Here is a 25,083-nt window from a genome sequence, read left to right as displayed (position 1 = left end):
GTATGCTTGCTGGTCATCCCAATCCTACGAGTTCCAATTTGGTATAATTTTCCTTGTATTAACTAGGTATAATTGCAAATATCTCAAAATTGAAACAATTGGAGATAACTCATTGTGTGATCAGAATTTTCAAGTTTATTTACCCATCTATACAAAGCATTATCAAATAGATTAATTGCCTGTAAGTAAGATGTAGTCAAAAAGAGTAAAATGAAATGGGTAAGATTATCAACGGTTTGATATTTAATGAATGCACACTGTGGTCATACATTTACGTATAACATACTGTATATACACACACACTAGAACTGAAGAGATGTTAGTCTCTACATACATATAGATATCTTGGCACTGACAAATTTGATAATAAAGGAGAATACAGTGTATTTTCACTGATATTATACTGTATGTGTAATATTCCTGAATGAATAACTAACAGTAGCAGCCCGAGAGTTTGGAGGATGCTTGCAGAACCAACTATCTTAAGCTCAACATCATATTCACAGTTTTGTTTTACTGATCCAAAATGAAATGACTCTCGACTTCTGGCTGCTTTCCAAAAGAAGTTTACCAGTAAACTGTAAATCAAAATAATGGCATTACACCATACACAACAAACATGCTTACATCAGATTGGTTTGCCCCAAATAGTTGCCATGGTGGCTATTTTGTTACGTTTGATTTTTTTTTCCCCCCCATTTTAATTTGCAATTGCTGGCAAGCTCCTTACAGAAGAGTACTACAGAAGGATTTGTTCACAAAATCACTAAATGAAAGAAGAAAGGAACGTTAAAGGATTGTGTAGTTTTGGTTGAGATGGGGCTTCAGGCGTCCAACATTTTTTGATGATGATTTTTGGAGATAATGAGACACCTCTATGAAATATGAAAGAGCATATAATTCAAAGAGGAATTCAACGTTTATTTGTTGAAAATTGGATTTCAAATGGCTGAGATATCCAAAACAAGGCGATCCTAATAAAAGACGGGACCCCATCTTTTATTAAGATGGCCTTGTTTTACTTTGTTTTTAGATATCTCAGCCATTTCAAAACCGATTTATATCAAATAAACATTGAATTCCTCTGTGTACTGTATGCTCTTTAACATTTCATAAAGTGGTTTCTAAGTATCTCCCAAAAAGCTAAAAGCTGAATCCTCATCTAATCCAATACTGTACCATTCCTTTAACGCCATTTATAAAATATCCACCCCCCCCCCAAAAAAAAAAGAACTTGACTTGGAAGGATGTTGTGCTGAAATCAGCACCTATAAGGCTTGACCTATATAGACCCTACATGATTCTAAAGAAGTGTTTTGCTGCTTTACAAACTTCTACATCTCATCAGCATATTTCAGTTCAAAAGGAATTCCATCATGTCAATATCAAAAAGGCATATGTACACCCCAAGGTCCTCGAAATGATTCCTGATTGCACAACACTTTGAGAAATCTCAGAGACAAGCCTTTTTACATGGGAATCTTAAGACAGCCTTTATACTACTGAACTATAACTCTGATTTACACTAGAGATTGTAATGGCACTCAACTCGATTTGATTAATGCAGTTACTCAATATATAGAATTGCATTATTTTGTGAAGAATCTCTGAAAACGCCAAAGTAATTGTGCTTGAGAAATGTAACTCCAAACCTCATTGGATATACACTGTAATGATGACACTCAATTCAAATTGCTACGGGGAAAAAATATTGAATTTGCACTTACAGTATCTCTATTTCCTCACATGGAACACATCAAGTTTGTACAAATTCAATTTACTTGTATTCAGTATTAATACATTTGGGTAAAAATCAGCATATAATTTTGTATAGGATGCATTTGCATTGAAGTGCACTTATACTGAAGAAAAGATCTTGCCTCTGAAGTACCTATATCAGCAGAATAGATTCTGAATAATAAGATGACTGAAATACAGAGAAATATATAAATACAGTATATATATTTTTGTTCGAATAAAACAGTGCAATTCAATTGCCCTTACAATATACACTCTTTTTACCTTTTCATTCCTTTACCAATAATTCCATCAATTACATCAATGATTACAGTATGTCCACGCAATGCTCACAAAATCTTCTTGTAGGTCCTCTTGCACAAATGTGACACCTTGCAATCTGGCAGAAAGGCTCTCCACCACTTGCACACAAGCAGTTAAGGGTGCATGGTGGCCTTTATCTTTGCTCTACAGGCTTTGCCTTTTCTAACAGACCTTCAACAAGCTTAATTAAATGAAATACAGTCAATTACACATAAGTGGAAGCACATACATCAAATTCACCAACCTTCAACAACAAAAAAATGCTGCTACATTCACTTACTCAATACATTGTGCCATATCGATATGAAGGCAGAAACTTGTGTCCTTGTTCATGGCATGCATGGTAAAAAGTGCATGGAAAATTTCTGTAGAAAATTAGGTTTTTGTCTTTCCATCATGAGGAAGTAATGGCCTAAAATACTCAGCCCCACGGACCATTGATAGTCCTTCACTGGGACTATTTGTATGGGCACAATTTCACCAACATGGCCCTGTTTTGCTTTTTTTTTTTTTTTTTTTTTTTTGGCTTGGTTTGATGTTTCTGATTGCTTGGCAATTTTGAGTAATTTTCAGCAGGGTACAAACTTCACACAGACAGTCCGCAATGCCATGTGAACAGGCAAGGTGGCTAATTCACATCATCAGTGACTTAAGTCTATGGGGAGGACATACTCTCAATAAGAATCTGCAAACCATACAAACAGCTTTGGTGAGATGCCCCTGTCCCACAACGCATCACATGATTAGACCTGGTGGAGCTGGTTGCAGGGGACACGCCTAGTTTTGATACCACAGCAAAAGATCAACTGAGAGCAATACCTTAATACCTGAAATAATGTCGTACCATGCCAAGCATTGGGCATGACTGGAAAACAATCACACACACAAATGCACATCTCACCCTTCTCTTTGTACCAACGACCCTGAACATATCCCACAAGGGAACACTAATCTATTCAGTTCCTGACATAAATCCCCAGACTAGACGAGTGAACTGGTTCTTACATTCACTACTTGCCCCCCACGGTGGCACCCAGGCAATGAATGAAAACATGCCACAAAAAGAGTTTCAATACAGCACAAAGAGCAGCATTACATACCAAAACAACAAAGACAGCAAGACAGACATGCACAACATTCACACAGATAGAGAGAAGGGAGTAATACTGATACTGATCTGATTTGTACTAATCAACAAAATATACTGCTGTGACATATTTGTAGCTATACATGTCACTGCCTTGATATTAATGGAATCAGTTGCCTTCTGTGTATGACGTTGGAATACGAAGTGCGTGTGTGCTGGCACCAATTGAAGTTTCCCCCTTGGCAAACAATATCACCGCATGATTACAGAAAACATCATGCCTCCGGCGACACTTTGTGGCGGAGGCATGAAAACACAACACTTCTGTACACATAGGCCAGAACGAGCAACACAAGACTGAAAACTGAACGCTGCTGTTACAAGCTGCGTAAAGTTCATGTGTCCCTTTTGCAACCCTGAAAATAAGATTCCTTTCATGAGCTGGTATATATTGTAGAGGTAGGTAATTCAGACCTTTCCTCAGAATAGTAAACTGGAAACTTCTTTATGATGGAGGGGAAAACAATGCTATAAATGTCCAGTTTCAATTCAATCCCTGAAAAAAATTTTAACCGTTATTTTCGGTACAAAAGAGGATCAATTTCCGTGTGACATGGTGTTTCTCACACACATGGTAGCTGTTGATCTGTATATCAGGGGAAACATGGATGATCCCAGCACACACATACCAAAGTAAATATGTGATTGCTAATTGGCTACATCTTATGTTAATGGGTAAAATGATACCTATATGAGTAATTCGGCCGAGTTACAGTGGTACTACCCAGAGCATTTCTACTCCCACTACTTAATGCATGGAGCAATTCTACAAATACATCATAGACACACAAGATGCATTGGTGGGATGATAAGTGACAACTTGTGATTTTATTCTGGATTTTGATCATTTGTGGTGGAAAAACATTTTCCTGTCCACGGAATGTTGCCTTAAACGGAATCCCTTCTCTGCAAATGAGCACTTCTCTGGCACATGAGGTGAAACAGAGGGCTTAATTTTCATTGGAGAAAATTGTGATGAACTCAGCTTTAAAACACTTGACCTGTGAACAGCATACTGCCAGACAGGTATGAGGTAAATACAGCATAATCATAATGATGAACAAATAAGACATCACTCAACAGCTGACAACCATCAATACCTCTGCACTGGCTCACAAACACACAAGTCTCTTTGTCTTAGATGATTACACTAAGAGGGTGATTGGAATGCTAAGCATCCCTTTTATTTCCCCTTTAAATGCGATCCGCCAAGCAACAGACGAAGTACGCTCAGGAGAAGGGTGTTCCCATCCAGACAAGACTCTGTAGGACGTCAGGGAGTACACACAGACACATGAAATCAATTCGAGAGCTGCATGGGAAAGGCAAGCAGGCAACACTGAAGTTAACCACATCCATCTGGAATGATCCTACGGATTACCGCCCCATGCAGGGGGGTGTGGTCCACAGCTCTCAGCTTGACTACACCCATCTGGATCCATCCTACCAATTACCCTCCATGTAGCGGGGCGATTCCGGATTATACTTAAAGAAAGAAACACGCCCTAGCAAAACTAACGAGGGTTGTCTGCTACGCAGCTCTTAGCCCTACTTAAATTCAATACACATTGCATGGAAAGGAACAGACTCCACTTGGCCGCTTTGTCTCAGCGAAAGATGAACATCACCAGACAAACTGCATATGATACGAACTGCCATATGGCACAAGAGAAAGAATTCATCACATCGGTGTACCCTAAAACCATTTGCATTGATTCATATCAAAAGCTCAATACATCACATGTGACTTGGTCACGGGATTTGACTGGATCCCATCATCGGAAACCTTCTTCCACATTCCTGATAGCATCTCCTATTTACAATTTGAGGAATTATGTACAAATTTACAAAATGGAGCAGCAAGTTAAGAAAGTGTTTTTTTCTTTCCAACATGTTTCCCCAGGGAGGGGTATAAGAAGACGACGAAGTAGGTGATATAATCTTCAAAGAGTGCCTAGTCTCTCGCCCAGTCTGATCTTGTCGCCACTGTTAAAGACAAACTCGAAGTTCTTGGGCGCTTCGAAGACCAGCACAATGGTGGAGCCGAGGTTGAAGTCGCCGATGCCCTCGCCTTTGGTCATGGGAACTCCCTCCGCTCCCTGCTGGGTGGGTGTGGAAAGAGTCTTGTCGTAGAAGGTCCCTGGGTTGTACTTGCCCCTGAGATTGGTGGATAGTTCCTACATGGCGAATTTGGCAGAAATAGAAAGAAGCTCACAATATGAAATCAATCATTCCTGTCAGTACTGCATTGATAGTGGAAAGTGGTAGTAATGATATCCACTCGCTAAAAGCACCTTCTTCCTGATGTCACAATTACCTTTGTAAATTTTGATAATGGCTATGACAATGTACTCAATACTGAAAATGTAAAATATTTTGCAATGTTACATTTTCACAAAATGTGTACTCTACTGAATAAGCACAAGAGTTTGGCCATGCAAATATCTGGGGAAAAAAAACAAATACAAACTGTCACAAATGTACACACAAGTAGTTATGTACATGTATCAAGGCTGTATGCATGGTTGTTTAATGTGTATGTACACAGGGTGACCAGAATAATGGAGAACATTCTATATGCTATAGATATAGTACATACAGGCTGACCAGATCAGTGAAGAATTTTCTACGTGGTATACAATGTAGCTACAGTACATGTATGCATGTAACAGGAAATACATTATAGCTCACTCAATCTAGAATGATTTAACCCATTCCAGAATATTCTAGGAAGTGCTGGTTGAGTGAGGCACTGCCCTTGTAACCCAATGTGATTGGTAGTTAATTTTGGCAATGATGTTATGCACATATTAGGCAGTGAGTCATCCAGGATTCCTGGAATTTGGACTTGCTAGTATGTTCAGGTATGTGGCCCCAGGTTGGAGAAAATTACAGAATGTACTTGAAAGGGGTGAATGGATAGTATATAAGCAGGAGAAATTCTGAGGTAGGCAGAGTACCCAACACCTCTGCTCTGAGAGTTACGTCACTTCTGGCTCTGAAGCGACTTGTTATAGTCAGTCCTTTGTTACCTGCTGACCTGCTATACAAACTGTGTTTGTGGAAATAAGGCCTGGGAGACATTTTGCCTGCAGAGAATTAATTTGCCTACATTGGAGAGAGACTCCATATTTTAGTATCAACGGACATTATTACGGCAAAGCTGTGACGGGCTGGATTCCTTGCTGGACATTATAAAGTGAATCATCATTCAACGCATCAACTGGACGTGGTCGTCATAACGTTTGGATTTTGCACGTTTCGCCGTGGACATACACCTTGTTTATCGTGGAATTTACCCTGGATCTATAACGTGGATTATTGCAACCCGTGCCTCTGGATTTACGTCGGAGGACTCATTCATCGGTGCATCAAGGACCATTCATCTGTGCATCGAACATCGTAGTTAGACATCACCAAGGGACTATATAACATCGTGATTACGATTTGGGCTGTAATGCGTGTAAGTGATTGTATTACTGATTTATAATTGTTTCTCTTGATCATTATTGTACTGATGTGAAAACCGATTACCAGTCTGTACCCACAATATCACTGTTAATAAACCGCCTGAACATCAGTTGATTGTTTCTTTTGTGCGATCATTCTCAGAGTGATTTTGGTCGTAACAAAACAGAAATACTCTCCTCCATAAAATCATATCAATCTTTTGCCATATGACACTATACATCATTTTGTCATACAAAACGGAAATAGTTGCCAAATTTAATCATTTGACAAGTTCACTTTTACACAAAGCATTTGCTTGCAGAGGTACAATTTCTATACATAATAAATCAAATCAATTCATCATTTATGAGCCTTGGTTTGATTATTTTGACAGCTCTCTCAATTTACAAATAGTCTTACAAGTCTGAAATCACAAATAAAAATTCACTGTAGAGGACTAATTTCAATTAACTCAAGAACAGTATAATTGCAACCCCCATCCCTGAAAAAAAAATGGGGTAGGCTCTGGCAAATACAGAAAAACAGTAACAGCTTCATTTGTGTGAGCAGGGTAGTCCACATGTTGAAATTTGAGCATGCTGTAAGCTCTGAATGTGAGAATATTGCATAAATTGTTTGTGCTCAGAGCGCACATGACGAGCATATAGCATGCAATATTTCGTGACTCGTCACGTTCATGACTCGCCACACCATCATGTTCTGCATACAATTTTCTAAGTAGTTAGATGTTTGTCAAGTTTTGCACACATTTTTCACATGTTTGAATACATTTTTTTTTTTAAGCATGCTGCCAAATCTCTGGGATGTTGCATAGCATGTTGCTGGCTTTCAAGGATGTTGCACAAGAATTGGAGCATGTTGCAGCGACATGCTCATATCCCTCGTGGACCACCCTGATATTGTGAGATACCCATCTACATACCTTGTCACAGTAGAAAGAGATAGACCCGACATTGGTGGCGCCGACAGCAGTCAGGGAAAAGAAGCCGTGTGTCCAGGAGCCCGTCACACAAACCCGCTCGTTGTAGTTAAACAGGCCACGGACCCACCTAGCTATGCCTGGATTCACTGACAGTAGCTCCCCTGGGAAAACAAAAAACAAAAAATAAAAATGACAAAGAAAATAACTAGAAATGTCGCTTTGGCGACTGGTATGCCTCCACCATAATGCATGATTTTCCCAATAGGTCTAGATAGTACATGTGGACAATGTGTGATTACATTTTCACAAAATTGGCAAAATATTGAAATGACAAGTTTGTCACAAATGTGTTGAATGTTCACCTTCCTTGACCTAGGTTTAATTGGATGAATAGGAGAGCATGTATCTAGGGATTTAAGGACTTTAACTTGACTTTGACCCATTCATACATTTAGGCATTGAGTAATTTTCAAGGTACAGGTGTGGAGAAAAAGTGCAATTTCTGAATTGAATAGTAAATTGTTACCATTTTCATCTGGCCCTTGACCCTAAAATTCATAAGATAATCACTTTCAGGTAGAACATGCATAATATGTACTAAGTTTCAAGATAACTTGAGCCACTTCGAGATATGGAGGAAAAAGTTAGTTCAGCACTTTCACTTGATCTTTGACCTTTTGACCTTTGAGGCAAAAAAAGAAGAAAAAAAAAAACTTTCCAGAGAATTTCTATTAGGTTACACATGCATACACCAAGTGTAAAAAAATAATAACCCTGCTGGCATTGCACAAATATGAGGGAAATAGTAAAATTTTGAAGTGTTGCACTTGACCTTTGACCCCTGACCTTTGACCCCATGAACCCTACATTCTCTAGATAATCACTTCCAGTCAGTACATGTATATACTATGTTCCATGAAGATACCTTGAACAATTTTCCAAGGCACGGAGAAAAAAAAGAAGTTTTGATATTTTTACTTGACCTTTTGACCTTTGACCTCATGACCCAAACTTTCACTAGAGAATCTTAATTGGGTAATACATGTATACACTAAGTTTCAAGAAAATATCTTCAGGCATTCAATAGATATGGCGAAAATAGTGAAATTTCATGTATTTGACCCTGACCTTTTGACCTTTGACCTTTGACCACATGACGCAAACTTTCACCAGAGAATCTTAATTGGGTAATACATGTATACACTAAGTTTCAAGAAAATATCTTAAGGCATTCAATAGATATGGTGGAAATAGTGAAATTTTATGTATTTGACCTTGACCTTTTGACCTTTGACCTTGAGCATGTGCACCCAAAAGTTGATAGGCACAACTTCACCCCCTAATACACATACATGCCAAGTTTCATTAGGATACCTCAACAGGTTTTGATAGTTACCTTGTCCACAAAATTCATTACGGACGGACGGAAGGACAGACGGACGGAAGGACGGACGGAAGGACGGACGGAAGGACGGACGGACGGAAGGACGGACGGACGGACGGACGGACGGACAACCCGAAAACATAATGCCTCCGGCACCACTTCGTGGCGGAGGCATAAAAAACACGAACCAAAGGAAAACATAAAATGGAATTCTTTCAGCAGTCGGAGAACAGGCGAAAATATTTACAGAAGCTGTATAGAAGATGAATAGATTAAAAAACATAGACTAAAGGAGAACATAAAATGGGATTCATTCTGCTGTAATAGAACAGACCAAACCGTTTCTTTACCCATGCATTTTTTTTTTTTTGGACATTTGCAACACAGATATATGACCTTTAGCCACACATAACTTCTCTCCTGAAGGTGCCGTAACAAAACTATCTTGATAGCATGCATGATAAAACTAGCTTGATAGCATGCATTCAAATGAGGGCCAATGAAACAGAATTTAAAATGTTTTTCTTGCATATTTGGAGAACAACAAAAAAGTACGAAGGGGCGAGGAGAGTCAGTCGGAGCGACGTTTGAGCCCTATACCTGGAAAATGCCTCCGGTGATTGGCTGTCCAGTCCGTTGGGGAGTGGAAGCGGTGGTAGTCACCTGGTGCCAGGTAGATAACGCAGTGGTAGAGATTGGTGCCTTCCCTCTGGCACAGGGTAGAATGGTAGTCCTCGTCGGAGACCTGGCAAAGGAGCGACAGAAGTACATGTGGATGAACGAATAGCAGCAGCAGAACAGGGAGGGCGATATTCAGAACAGAAATGGATGAAGAGAGATGAAAAAGAAGGATTTCTATGCACTGTTACTGGGCAATATTTTCTATTCAATATACATATTATACATGTGTTTAAAGGGGAAAACACCACAACGGTGCAAAAAAAAAAAAAAAAAAATCCAAACTTTGCCGTCAAGTTCATAGATGGTGAAAGAGCGCACTTTGCCCTTCTACACAAACACTGATGCAACAAACATGCCCCATCTTTGTAATTTCTTCTATTGCGTGTGAAGGACAGTGATGTTTACCAAACAACACAAAAGAATGTGTTTGCAATGATAAGATAATCTGAAAAGAAAAAAATTATATGAAAATAATCTATGAAAGAAACATGATTATCATACATCAAAGTGGTTCGCATCTGGTAAAAGAGATAAATCTGTGTGTTTGTACAGCAAACAAGCAGCATTGCATTCAGCAATGCAAGCTTCAAAGTCACTTTGCTGTGCACATTTGTCATGAGTGCACTATCAGACAATTATTAAACACTTCTCTCGATCCTTGCTCCACGCTCTACGTCACTGAAGGTCACCTCCGGGCTGAGGAAGAACTATTGTCTATCTATTTCTGCTTGAAAACTGCCAATGAAATTATCTAAAGCATGGCTATCACTATTAAGCTGTGTAGTAAAACTCCACTATTAAACTGTGAATAGAACCACAAAAATTAACATTTATAGATTTTCTTGAGTAGTATAAATTCTGCCAGTTTTTATAAAATCCACATATTCAATGCTAATTGCGTCTTTTAACTCATAGTCTCTCAAACAAAAAATGGGAAGACTGACCACAAACAAATGATAAATAGTGAAAACTTTGAGCAAGGAAAATGGGTTTCCATCGGGATATAAACAACATCATCCATGGCCATACTAATCAGCAGGGTAATCACAAGATCAGATCAGTACCATTTTGACTCCATCCCTTTCTACAAATCAGCAGGGTAATCACAAGATCAGATCAGTACCATTTTGACTCCATCCCTTTCTACAAATAAATCCTGCCTGCATGTTTTCCTTGTCATAACACTAGAAAAATACATCGCATGACTGACACAGAGACTTTATCCACTATGTCATGCCCAGAGCACAGAACATTGAAAATGTCATGAAAACTAATACCTATCACAACTCTAATATACATACAGCAAGTCATATTTCAGTCATGATTTAACTGTAATTTTGCATCATTTCACTTTGGCTTTCATTAAACTAGTAACAACTTTAGGATAAACTGTTTCATACAGGAGAAAAGAGGAACGCCTTACCTCATACTGACTGGAGTTGGTGCTGGTTTTGTCGGTGCACTGCGGTCCAAGGAAGTCCTTGAGTGAGTAAGTAATGCCTTTTACCTGCTCCAGCTTGCTGTTGTGAACTTTGCCAAAATGGAGCACAGTTCCATCACACGGACTCACCTGTAAAAGTCAAGACAATTATGTGGGTATTGAAGAAATAAACTGCTGCCTGCTCATTCACACACTATTTTTTTTTTTTTCAACATGAAGGATTACTGCAATAGTACCATCACTTCCATCCATCTTTTATTACACATTTACACTATCACATGAACTTTTATACCATACTTTATACCATTTATACCTACTGGACAATATGTAATTTATTCTGAGGACAGTATGCCATCAAGAAGTTTCCCACTTTAATAGTGCAGTATGGGTCAAGTTCAAATCAGCACAATAACAAGAAAAGATACCAAGCCACTTTTTTCTGATAATTGTTAAAATGAGGAACACCTTTAAATTGCCCTGAGTGTTAGCATCACCCTAAACAAACTATCACATTCAACTGGTCCAATTGAAATTTAGGAGTGTGTTTCCTTAAGTGTCTTGTCAGATATGTTTTTTCCAACAAATTTGCTCTCAGCCAATCGGATGCAAGGATTTCAATAGCTTAAACACTTTGTCAGAAAAAAAAAAATATCTGACAAAGCCCTTGATGAAATGCCCCATCCGATCTCTATTTTCATCAATGCCAACTTATTTTCCTTCGATCAAGCACAACAGAGCTTGACATTTCCTGCACTCAGGAATGTGTATTTGTGTACAGCGTAGGCTCACAATGCTCAATCAGTACAGCATCCACACATTAATCCAAGGCCATTTTTGCCTGGGAACTTTGAAAAAAGAGCAATGCTTCAATCATGGAAAATTACTAGCCCCTTTCATCCATCAGATAGCAGTACAGTGCACACACCCACTGAAATCAGTGAATTACCGCAAAGCTCCCGTCACAAATCAACCTGGTATGCTTGACGACCTTTCTCTAAAGCACCTATTCCGTGTGGCGTGTTTGGCACCAATCCAAAACTTCATGACAATTGCACTTGAGACAGAAAGCCTCTACCAGAACCTCTGTTTCATGTCAATGCATTTTTTCAAAAGAAAAGAAGAGATAAAACAACAACAAAAACACTGCATGACCTTAACTGGTATCATTTAAGTGTCCTTGTTCCTGATTCTTTACCTGGGTTTGGATGCTGTATTGTATGTACCTGGTATCTACTGTAGGCAAACATTGACTCATACTTGTACGTTGACCCCAACAGGTGACTCTGTTGGGTGTTTTTTAATGGCGTTTGAATTTGAATACTGATGCCAACCAGCTTGAGGTGACAGAGAAGGGAGATGTAGTCTCAATTAGAGTTGTTTTACACAGCACATCAGCCAATCACGGAAAGGATGACGGCTACAGCCGGAAACCACAGGAGACAAAAACACCTAGCCGTTCTCACTTCCAAAAAGTCCATGTTTGTTGCACTGACAGGGAATAATTTTCGAATTCAAATTTGATTGGCAATTTCAGCTGATGAACAATATTTCACATGGTATCCTGTACACTTCTATGGAAGAAAACTGCTGTACAAAAGTTAGCTTGTGTAGCAGTGGTGTAAAAATGCATAGCAAATTGCGATGTGATACCAGGAAAATTATTCCCTAACTGACAATGCAGGCCTAGTAAAAGATGTAAGGATAGCAGCTCTTGCTGGAATGGCAACTTCCCATAGCAACAGCCAATCGTGAAGCGGGATTCTTGTGGTTACCACGACAACTGCCATTCTAGCACGAGTTGCTGTCATGTCAACTGTTTTATATGAAATGGGTCCTGGGTGAAGCTGTACAGAGAACAGCCCCTATTTGCAAAGGACATGTACGTCAGTTCATGCGGCACTTGGTGACCATGAAGTATGTACTTTGTACTAAGAGAGATACTGGTCATTTGTACCTCTACCAGTATTATATTCATGATTCATCAGGGGTTAAATGCCTTACACAATCCCAGCCAAGATGGCGGCAGCAAGAAACTCCCAACATTCCGCGCGATCAGCTCCGCTGCACCCCCAGCAAAACTCAACGGGCACCCACCCCTACAGCAGACATTGTCACACTCAGGTTTCATATTGACTGGAAAGTTTACCGATTCAGAAGGCTGAACGTCAAGCATGAACAAATTTATATCAAATCTCAGTGTCTGCCCTACCACCATCTATTCAAAACAAAAACAAAAATGGAGAAAGTAAAAAAAAAAATAATAATAATATAAAAGCCCTACATTACTCGTGCCTAACACAACGTGACTACCTTCCAATAGGGGCCAAAGGCCAACAGAACGCCCCAGCGTCCATGAAAGAATTTGCACTTACAGAAAAAGAGAGAGGAAAAAAAAGTGCCATATATACATACCGGCAGCAATGCAGCTCAACAAACACAAGCTTTTTCTTCTTCTTTTTTACATAACAAATGGCCATAATTCAGCTGCTCACAACTTCCTGTCTGTGCACAAGGCTGCTATAGGAGCCTTCAAATTTGATATTGACCAGTTTACTCACATGCAAAGCAGTAAATTTTAATAACAAAATGTATTACTTATGACCATCAGCTCAACAGATCCATTAATGATGTCTTTCGCTATCCTCGCTTGGTCAAAATACAGTAGGAAAAAGTATGCAATTTGAGATTTGAGAGGTTTGAGATGCATTGCTCATTCAAAATGATTTTTTCGAGTCTGATCCAATGTAGACTAGTGGCAACAGTTTATGACACGTGGTATGAAGATGCAAAGCACTCACACTCAGCATCACCCCCTTTCCTGTCTCTGCCACACACGTGCCCGCAAATTGAATGTTCCTGCGGAAAACACCTTGCCAGACTGTATTGCTATAAGCATGGCACACAACTGCAGCACGATAAATGCCCTTGGTTGGTTACAACTACTCGAAAAATACAGAATTTGCAGATGCCCTTCATTATTAGTGCAGAACAGCTTTTGTGAGGTTTACATATCATGTCAAATTGCTTCATATAGGATAACAACCTCAATTTAGAGAGTTTTGCCAAATTGAATGTATGATGTTCTCCGAGCAATTGTGGGCATGCCCCCTACTTTCACCTTTCTCCCTCAATATTTTGGTGACTGTGAATAAAATAAGCAAAGATATCAAATGATCTAATCATCTATTCATATAAATTTCCTAGATAAAGTGCAGGCAGTCTCAGTTGATATTATACCTTCAGGCTTTTTGTTGAGCTTTCAAGTATGGTACAATCCCCTTTTATCTTCCTGTCAAGTCAACTGCTGTTGAATACATTTCCCAAAAATAAAATGGATAAAGTCAACCACCCCCCCCCCCCCCACCCACCCCCCAGAATTAAATGAAGCAAACATTGCACTTACAAGGCATACTTTGGTACAAGTGTATTTTAATCAATTAAATAAATGTCAAAGCAAATTAACTGATAACTTGCGAGTTGGCAGCTTTCAGCTACAAAACAAAATATGGCACAGAGAATCAAGATACCACAATTTAAATTCCTTTAAAAATTTATATTGAAAAATGATTTTTACTGGTCTGGGACTACCAGTGTCAGGCATCGATACTGATGTGCCCTCACAAAGTATGCTATACCTGACACTTCAAATGTGTACCATTCTCTTTACACACTCAACACTCCATATTAACAGTCACCTGCACCTTGCTACACTTGGGTATTACTGTAATCTTTCAAAATTAAAACTATTGACTCCAGAAAAAAAAATATTTCTGGTGCCACTTTCGGGTTTTATTGGCTGACAAGCAAAAAAGGAAAAAAAGGCTTCATGCAATTTTGTGGTGCCACTACAATAAAAAAATCAAAGGGGGGTGCACATACCTCCTTTCATTTTTGTTGTTTTATCTCTTTTAAGAAAAATTAAAGCCCCCCCCCCCCATCCACCACTGTGTTTGGAGTAAAGATAGTCCTTTTCATTTTCTTGATTGATATTGACAGATAACACAAGATCCAGTTAGTGACGTTCACAGGAGAGTCTTACCAATGTGTGATGCGTGTCAATTGGTCGAACGCCTGGTTTCAGTTCGCGTTTGAAGAAATCCTGGAGATTACGGTATGCCTTCAGATCTTCGACCAGCGCCTCGGCGACGTTGCAGCTGAAGAGCCGGGAGTAGAGACTGTACATGGGAACGCGGAGAAAGACGGGTACCTCGACGCTGTTGACCTGACCCCATAGCCGGGACAGGAAACGGAATGGTATTGACCGGTAGAAGTTGACCTGATGATGGGGGGAAAATAGGGATTTGTGTCAATCTCTTGAGAAAAACTGTGACACTGCTTTATTCCTTCACGATACTCCTACACTTGAAATGCATTTTTAACAGTGTGAGAGTTTTACACTAGTATGCAAGGCACAACTTACATTTGCACATTATTGCACCTCTGGAAAGAAAAAAATCAAAGGGAATAAGTACTGCACTGCTGAAAATGGTTCACTTCTGGTAACAGATGAAAAGACATACTTCCTCGCATTAAACAATGGAGCATTTAGAAGTATGGTTGTCACAATTGTGACATTCCTACATGTAACATGCACTTGTAACATCTGCCTGTTCAACTTTACACTTACAAACTGGCCTACGCTACATGGCATGCAGTTATGCAGTGTACTGACACTGCATGAATGCATAGAACACTGGTGTATTTTACATACACGGTTTGTACAGTCTGTGAAGCAAAGAAAGAAAATGATGAACACATGCAAAACACAAACTGTATTCTGAGTGATGGGTGACCAGTATAGTGTTAATAGCAAGTGTTGAATCTCCCAACTGGAAGGATTAATGTCGCATAATGCCACCAATGGACATATCTTACTTTTTTACCGAGGATCCATCATCATTTACAGTCAAAATGTACTCAGTCTCACTTATCCCGTCCTTCAGTACCTGGACTAGTTGCCTACGGGTAATTTTCAGTTGGGGGAAATTATGCATTTCAAAAAAGAGATTCTGGAAGATTTATGGAAATCATCTAACGTTACACAAAATAGTCACATTGCCCGTTGGTTGAAGAGAGTGCAACTTTGTATAATTCCACCCATAGAAACTGGGGATTCCTTCTACTTGAATGTGCAGCGTATATTCCAATCTTCTCTGAGGTTTCGAGTTTGAAACAAACTGTCAATTTCAAAAGAAAAGGAACCAAATCGTTCAGTCATTTCATCAATGACACCTCAAAGTTCATTGATTGAAGAGAGTGCAACTTTGTATAATTCCACTCATAGAAACTGGAGATTCCTTCTACTTGAATGTGCAGCGTATATTCCAGTCTTCTCTGAGGTTTCGAGTTTGAAACAAACTGTCAATTTCAAAAGAAAAGGAACCAAATCGTTCAGTCATTTCATCAATGACACCTTCATTGTATTCAACTGGGCTTTAAAATCTGCTGAATATATAAAACTTCTCAAAAGACATTAAAAATCTAGTATCTTGAATGATTTCTTAATTCTGATACATTATCCTTTTCTTTTTCTGCTGATCGTTTGTGTAGCTGTGATTAATTTCCTGGCAATTTCTTAACAGAAATCCAGGCATGCTTCTCAGTGACATTGAGATAACTTTCACCGTTGTCCATGTTTAAGTTTCTGATACTCCTTACTACCAACCCTTTTTAGAGGTACAAAATCAGAAGAAGACTGGCATGATAAGCACTTACAATATATTTCCTGTAAAGGGCAAATTCCTCATCTGCAATATCGATATGTTTGCACAATATTTCTTCTTTCTTTGGAGCTGCAGTTGGTTGAATTCCTCCTAAGTCCACATCTTCGTCTTCGGCGGATTCAGGCAATCGTAGTTTCACATCCAAAAACTCGCACCATGGTAACAAAATGTAGCCGATGCGAAGGCATGCTTTGTACGGATTAACTCGCTTCAGGTACGGTAGTTGTCCAACAAAAGGAAGGAAGTTCACGTAGATGAAATACCAGGCCTGAACAGTCAAGAAGATACTCAGAAACGCCGGTATGTGCCCAAGAAGAACAAGCACCTCCATCTTGGCTCACAACGGTTACCACCCGGCGCCACACGTCACACGAGCTTTCGTACAGCTAGAGCCTAGGGGAACGGACGGCGGGGTCTCGGCAGAGAGCCGCACCTATTCCTTGACAACACGGGGCCCGATCGAAGGCAAGGGCGTTAACGTTACTTTTCGGAGCTAATTTCACAAGTAATACTTTCGATTCGTGATTGAATTATCCACAGTCTGGCATTTTAATTGATTTTCTTCGTTTTTACATGCTTTTCAGCATATTGCAGGACCAATTTAAGGGTTAAAATTTCTTAAAATATTGGCATGAAATTTGGCGTACGTCCGTCCTCCTTCACATTCCCTGACGGGAAGACTTGAGCAAGGTGCGCATGCGCCATAAACCGACACCGCGAACACTTAGTCTTCCGTCCAGGGCATATTTGTTATTGTCGATCACTACATCACATAGTAGATCGATGTTATCGATGCTGATTGAGCACACAGTAACGATATTTAATATTAATTGACACTTTTGTGTATAAGTACGCTCACATTTAGGGGGTCAATCTTGTTCATTTCTTGAAACAGGTTGTGCTAAAATGCACATCGTTACAAGGTGATTCATTGGGTCAGGTACGAGTCGAAACGAGGCGTTATGAAGTTAACTATTTGAATCTGAATTGAATTCAAGTATTTATCCTGAAGTGGAAATGATCATCTAGTTGTGTCTGATAATGCTCAAAAGTACGGACACGCTGGTGGAAACAGTGGTTGTTGCTACAATCAGTCAAAACTCGTGGATTTCTCCTTGCCCAGACATGCATCCCGGGCACCCCGTACGGGCCCGATATAAATGGAACACTGACGAGAAAGTTATAAGCCCCAGCTTGGTCCACTCTTCTTGAAAGAGGCCCTACCACTGGAATCTAGTGTTCATAAACCGCGAGTATTGCGAGTTGAACTGTGGTCTTTTACAAATTTAAGACATATTTTATAATTTCACGCCATTGAATTTATACGATTTTTGCTCTGCGCTATCGAAATAGAGCAGATGATAAGACGCACACGAGAAGGAAATTATCGTCACAGGCTTCAGCAATAATAATTCTTCGGAATCTGGGCTTGAATAAAGCAACAGCTATTAAAAATTCAGTGCTTTCTTCTATTCGGCCGAACACGAAGGACTGGAATTACAACAAGTGTACTCAGTATTGCACCTCCGTTGAGCTTGCATTGAATTCATTGACGTCGGTTCACATTTAGTGAATATTTGTGGCGCAGTGAGTACTGAAACAAGATTGCTGTTCATCAAACAGTAAAGTGTGTTCCACCAAAAGTCCTCGGCACACGCAAAAATAGTTCTTCACACCATCTCGAATACTAAACTAAAATAGACGTATAACTTTGAGAAAACGACTTGATCTACATAGCCCACGGGAAAACCACATAACTGGCAATAATCATCAGCAAGCACATTTACTCAGACGAAATTTGCATAATCCATGGATTTGACATCAACCACTTTCGTGAAATTCACGAAATAGGGAACTGTCGAAGAGAGGCATTTGCCTCGATCCGTAAGGCTGCGTTCACATAGAAGTATACTATTCGGGTATATTCGGGCTCGTTTTTCGAGGGCACGCGAATAGCTTGAATCGAACGATATAGGATTTCCTCACACCGGTTCACATAGGAGGGCACTATTCGAAAGTACCGAATAGCTGCGAAAAGTATAGCAAAGTGGGAATCGAACTTGTTAGATTTTCTTGCAGCGTATACCGTCTCTCGTTTATGAAATAATGACAATTTTGGTCTGGATTTGCCCTTTAGCAAAAATAAGCATGTAGACTGACATTCTGATGCAGTTTAGAAATTGTTAATAGATTTGCTAGGATGTAGGAGGAAGAAATCCTCACTGCATGGGATGGTGAGTTGACGGTGCGGGTGATGGTGTATTCGGGGCCCGAATAGCGAATACCGAATAGCGAATACCGAATACTTCTATGTGAACGCAGCCTTACGCACGCACCCTATATAAAATTCAAGAGACAAAACGAACAAGCAAAGCAAAGCAATGAAGCAGCCGCCCGTGAGCCATCGTGGGAGCTCATAAGGACGCAATCACACGATTTTATAATCAGCAGTTTGTTAGATCAGCATTCCAAAATCTAAATGTCATGTTTTAAAAAAGATACATGTCAGCACGTTCATTATAGGTGGGCAAATCACTCTCTAGCGCGTGACATCTCAACCGGATTTTCCTAAATTAAGTTAACAAATTCCTTATATCATGAGAAGAAAAAAAGATATAATGCAATGGCTTCCGGATTTTCGGACAAGCAAAAAATACAAATAAAAAAAAAATAAAAAATCATACAAATAAAAAAATAAATAAATACTAGGCCTAACAGGAATTTTATCTTGCCACTTCCGGGTTTCATCAGCTCATTAGCAAGAAAACAAAATACAAAATAAAAAAGGTTTAAGCACAATTTTCTGGCGCATACTTTTTTTTTTAAGAAACAACATAACGGCGCACTAATATTAACGGGAGCACCCAGTGCGCCCTTAATTTTTTTTTTTTCTTGTGATGAAAAAAAAGAAAGAAAACAAATTAAAGGGGGCGCGCGGCCGGTGCGCCCCCCCCCCCCCCTTCCCTGGATCCGCCAGTGCAATACATCTTTTCTCAGTCACTAATTACTGTTCGGTGTTTGTTTGTTTTTTTCTTCTTCTTCTTCTTACCGTGATAACATCGGAGAACATAAAGCCTACTTTATTCATCCGTACTGTCTTGATAGAGACTACGCACAGTTCGTGATCCACGAGCGCCACTGACCTTTGAGACATCACCTCATGAGCGGATGCGTAGCTTATGATTCAGTCGTTTTATGCGGACAATATATTTTTAGCATCTTTCTTTGGTCTGTAGCGCAAAAGCAGTTTACTTTAAACGAACTGCATGTCATGAACATTTTCTATCATATGTTCCTATATACAAAACTTGATCATGACACCACAAATTTGTCAAAAGTTATTTCTGGCAGCACAAATAAAAACATATCAGGGTCTGGTTATGTAGACTGATTATATATTTTTTTTCCCAGGCTTTGCCAACGTGACAACATGCTCAGTGCTCAGAGAGCTTATCAAGTGGTGAGAAAAATCCCTTTGAATATAAATACAATGTATTGTACTAGTGTATTTCTTGGTGAGTCTCTTGAATCATGCATTGTCGATTTGTCTTGTGCACTTTGCAATCTTGAGATACCAACCCTTGTCATCACAGTAATCCTTATGAGAGACAGCAAAACAAGCAAACAAACTTCTTGGTAAAACAACAATTCTCAAATGGAGCAAATGATGCCATAATGGCATGAATGAATATTTTCGGCATATACAATGTAGATAAAAGTGCAAGTAAATAAATCAATAAGTTAACTGCAGCTGTATTCAATAAGCCTACTAATCTTACACTGCTAAATTCTATGTCAATAAAATATTTGCACTGATGAGCACAAGTCCAAATGGAATTGTGAATTGTTTCTGTTTTCGTTCGTCAATTATATTAATTCTACCAGTGGTGGATCCACAGTGGTGTGTTCCCCTCTAGAGGGGAACACACCAGGCGCATGCCCTCGTTTATTTATTTTTCTTTGCTAAAACAAAAGAAATAAAAAGAAAATGGGGCGATGTGTGTGCCCCAAGGCACCTCCCCTTTTCGGACATGTTCCTGGATTCACCCCTATCAGTTTGCGACATGGAAAGTGTTTTTTTTTTTTTTTTTTTTTCAGGTATCTCTTAGATCTGTTGATGTGGAATTCTGTTTCTGTGTAACAGTTAATTGCAATGTGCTTTGGATGTGTGTGTGTGTGTGTGTGTGTGTGTGTTTTCTGAAGCTATAAATTCATAATCTTTCTAGTTGTTGCTTCCCTTTCTCTTTTCCTCTTCTCAATCTTTCTTTTTCCTTGTTGTTCTTTCTTCTCCTTTCTCCTCTTCTCAATCTTTCTTTTTTCCTTGTTCTTCTTTCTTCTCCTTCCTCTTCTTCGTCACCATGGAAACCTGTGTCTCTTCTTCTTCCATCTTCCCCTTTCCCCTTTTTTATGTTGCATTTCCTTTGAGCTCTTTTTTTTATGTTTTTCTCTTATTTCCTTAATAACTTTTGGTCCTACTTCTCTCGTTCCCTTCTTTGTAGACTCTGAAGTTTCAATTCTTGTTTCCTTGAAGTCTGGCAAACATACTACAAACCCTCCTGCAAGTAAAGGGTATACTTGGGTGACCCGCATCTCGTCATAGTTAATGTTTGCGCATATTTGAATCACATTTCGCCACTGAAATTCTTTAAAATCCAACTCACATACAGGAAAAATGCTGAAAATTCCAATGGAATCACAAGTTCACTGATCGATATCGAAAATTTGCAGCTATCGTCGTCAAACGTGAACGAAGCGAAAAAGTTGCGCGCTAAGGGTGGGATTTCCGGAGCACGCGAACGATTTGCGAAGGACGCGAATGACAAAATCCAACATTCGGAAAAGTTTTTCTCCGAATGCGTTCCGACAATGAAGCCGAAAACTATTCTTGTGCAATTTGTGCGAAGTTTCCACGACGTATGTGCGAATGTCGTGTGTATCATTGCTAAAGTACAGCATGTTACGAACACGAAGAACACGCGACGGAAATGCAAACAACGAAAAATTGTCAATAATCATGGGATAATGTACCCGAGGAGAAGTGGGAGCTGTCTTGAGTCGATTTTTGTTTCTTTCCTTTATTTCTCCTTTCTTTTTCTCTCATTTTTCTATCGAGTGCTTGCCTACATGTTTTTTTCCTAGGACGTATCTCCACTAGTAAAGCATTTGATTTTTTTTTTCTTTGCAGCCGTCCTCCAACACATAATCTCTATAGTTCAAATGAAATTTTGCAAACTTTAGATTAATATCAAGTGTATTCTGTGATTTTTTTTTTTTTGTATATCGAACATTTCTTTCTCTTTGCTAGTCTTTAATTTCTTTTCTTACTGTAGTTGTTAATAATGACGTTTAGATGTATGGTGCGATTTTTATTTGTAGAAAACGTAGGCCTATAGGTCATACATCTCCCAAACGTGCGCCAAACGTTCGCGAGAATGTCTCAAAAGGTACGCGAACAGTTTGTGATTTCGTCGTAAAATGATCGGAAAAACTTCGCAGATTTCGCGTAACAAACGCGAGACATTCTCCAAAGTTTCGGAATCTGTTTGGGGTTTCACGAACATTTTGCGAACATCGCGCGTGTCTTACGAAGGTCTTGCGCATATGACGAGGCTTTAAAGACACTTTCGAGAACAATTCACGAGCAAATCAAGACCAAGTGTGCGGAAAAGGTTCGCACAAAAATTTCAAACTTTTCTGAAATTCTCGCCGAAGTAAAAACGACATTCGCGAACAATTGACGACGCTTCCGAACCCTCACGTTCGTTAGGCGATCTTTTGCAGACTAAAATACGAATGCTGGATTTTGCTGATTCGCGTCCTTCGCAAATCGTTTGCGTGCTCCGTGAAATCCCACCCTATAAAGGAAGGGGCGGCCCGCAACTCGTCACCCACGCTCCCATAGACAAAGCACGTAAAAGACGTGTGCGGGTGACCGTGATGCTCCCATAAACATAAAACACGTAAAAGATGCGTGCGGGGACAGTGGTGATACTTAATACAACAGTAAACACGTATTCTGATTAAAATTTCGGATTTTCGCGAAAAACTGTTCGGTTTTCACCACTGGTTGTGGTAGCCCGGCCAAGTTTCAAGCGTACTGAACACAGGGCATAAATCTTTGTTTAGTGCGCTTAAAACAATTTTAAGCGGGGTGACGGTATTCGGGCCCCTGACGAGGTGCGGGCACCTCACTATACCCTAATCTTCAGAATACCAGTACATGCTCTACTGGATTTCACAGAACAGTGATCTCTTAGAATTTTTATACAATTTAGTGCCTGGATATGGGGGCGCAAAGTACCCCAAATTGTAAGTGCTCAGTAGAGTACCACAGAAGCAGGTTTCATGCTTTTATGCCCTTTTTGTGCCAAATGAGTCAATTGCAATTGTACACAAATTTTACACACATACCAACAGACGGAAAAAAATACAAACCAAAAAAAAAATATATATATATATTGATATGGGGATGGGGATGGAAGGGGATATAGACCACTCGACTTGAATCCAAGTATGTGAAACATGTTGCTAATTTTGACTGTTTTTACCAGGATCCATTTCAAGGGTTTCTGATTTATTAGTACTTTTTTTTTTTCCAAGGTGTGCAAATGAGGGAATGTAACGAGTCACCAAACCAATTCAGAAACAATCATAAATATTTAGACACATCCATAACTATTTTACTTCTTGCAAGTGTTAAAGGCACTGTTTACTATTGGGAGCAGTGATTTAAAAAAAAATGTTTGAGTTGTCACATTTGATTCATATGTGTAGGTCAGTTGTCAATTGTATCCTAACAGATTTTGCTTATATATATATATATATATATATATATATATAAATATATATATATATATAACAAAGAATCAAGAAATAAACTAGTAATGCATTATTTCGCCAATAAGAATGAGTTTATTGAACAACTCAAATTTTCGGTGGCCCACACTCCATTGTGCAATACCCAAGGGAGCTAATGATGGTGATATGAAATGGTGAAGTGACATAACAATGCATGTCTACAAGTTTGCGTGCACAGAACTGCAATCACATTTTTGAAAAATAAAAAGAACATTACCGTAGATGTTTGTCCATAGGCACATGAAGGGTTTGGCAAGTTTCAGTGTGACATAGTCATAGACATAGTCATTGATGTTGGGGCCATTGTTTTCTCCGAATTCGGGCTATGGACATTTGCGTAATGGTTGATGTTTACACAATGTATATATATATATATATATATATATATATATATATATATATATATATATATATATATATATATATATATGTGTGTATAATATATGTATATATATATATATATATGTATATAGTATATATACTGTATATATATATTTATAAACATATATATCAATATATACATACATATATTGTATGCAGATGTATACACATACATACATATATACTTCATATCATACGTAATATTTCTGAAAATGCAGTGTGTATTTCTTTTTCATTTCTATTAATTGGCATATCAAAACTAGAAATGTCGCTATGGCGACTGATGCCTCTGCCATAATGCATGATTCTCCCAACAGGTGTATAGTACAATGTCTTCACAATGTGTGATGACAGTTTCACATAACTGGCAAAATATTGAAATGACAGGTTTGTCAGAAATATCTTGAATGTTCACTTTCCTTGAACTAGGTTTGCTATAATTGTCTATTAAAGAGTTCAGGTACATGTATTTGGGAAATAGAGGATTTTTACTTAACTTCTGACTGACCCTTTTATAAGTTTATGCATTGAGTAATTTTAAAGGTATGAAGAAAGAGTGTAATAATGGTGCAAAATAGATATTTTTTGCATTTAAACCTAGCCTTGACTCTCAACCTTTGACCTTTGACCTTCTGGCAGGAAATTTCCAAGAGAATCTCCATTAGGTAATACATGTACATATTGTATATTGAATTTTAAAAATAATAATGCAAGCATTGCATATAGGTATATACTAGTATATGAGGGAAATAGTAAAATATTGAGGAGTTGACTTTGACCTTTGAACCCCTGACTATTGACCCATGACCCCTAAATTCCCTAGATAATCCCTGCCAGTCAGTACATGCGTATGTACCAAGTTCCATGAATATACATTGAACCATTTGCGAGAAAAGTGAAATTGTAACATTTTCACCTAACCTTTGACCTTTTGACCTTTGACCTTATGACATGGGAAACTCTCTCTGGAGAATCTTTATGCAGTAGTACATGTCTACACTAAGTTTCAAGAAA

General features: G+C 38.9%; 1 protein-coding gene across 2 annotated transcripts in view; it reads right to left on the bottom strand.

The window, feature by feature from the left end:
* Window positions 1-1,846: 1,846 nt before the first annotated feature.
* Window positions 1,847-25,083, bottom strand: part of LOC140227580 (phosphatidylserine decarboxylase proenzyme, mitochondrial-like) — a 30,266-nt gene continuing 7,029 nt past the window's right edge. Inside the window, exons 1-6 of one of the 2 annotated variants that reach the window (XM_072307996.1) lie at window positions 16,823-17,483; window positions 15,147-15,383; window positions 11,090-11,236; window positions 9,586-9,730; window positions 7,602-7,762; window positions 1,847-5,385 (exon numbers count right to left, since the gene is read on the bottom strand). In XM_072307996.1, the coding sequence (XP_072164097.1) occupies window positions 5,152-5,385; window positions 7,602-7,762; window positions 9,586-9,730; window positions 11,090-11,236; window positions 15,147-15,383; window positions 16,823-17,161 (1,263 nt within the window). In that variant the 5' untranslated portion in view covers window positions 17,162-17,483 and the 3' untranslated portion in view covers window positions 1,847-5,151. Of the gene's footprint in view, window positions 5,386-7,601; window positions 7,763-9,585; window positions 9,731-11,089; window positions 11,237-15,146; window positions 15,384-16,822; window positions 17,484-25,083 lie in introns of those variants that run through there. The other variant, XM_072307995.1, reaches the window with a different exon arrangement.

The sequence above is a fragment of the Diadema setosum genome, chromosome 4, assembly GCF_964275005.1.
Source record: "Diadema setosum chromosome 4, eeDiaSeto1, whole genome shotgun sequence".
NCBI classification, from domain to species: Eukaryota; Metazoa; Echinodermata; class Echinoidea; order Diadematoida; family Diadematidae; genus Diadema; species Diadema setosum.
This window is presented reverse-complemented; position numbering and strand designations above follow the sequence as displayed.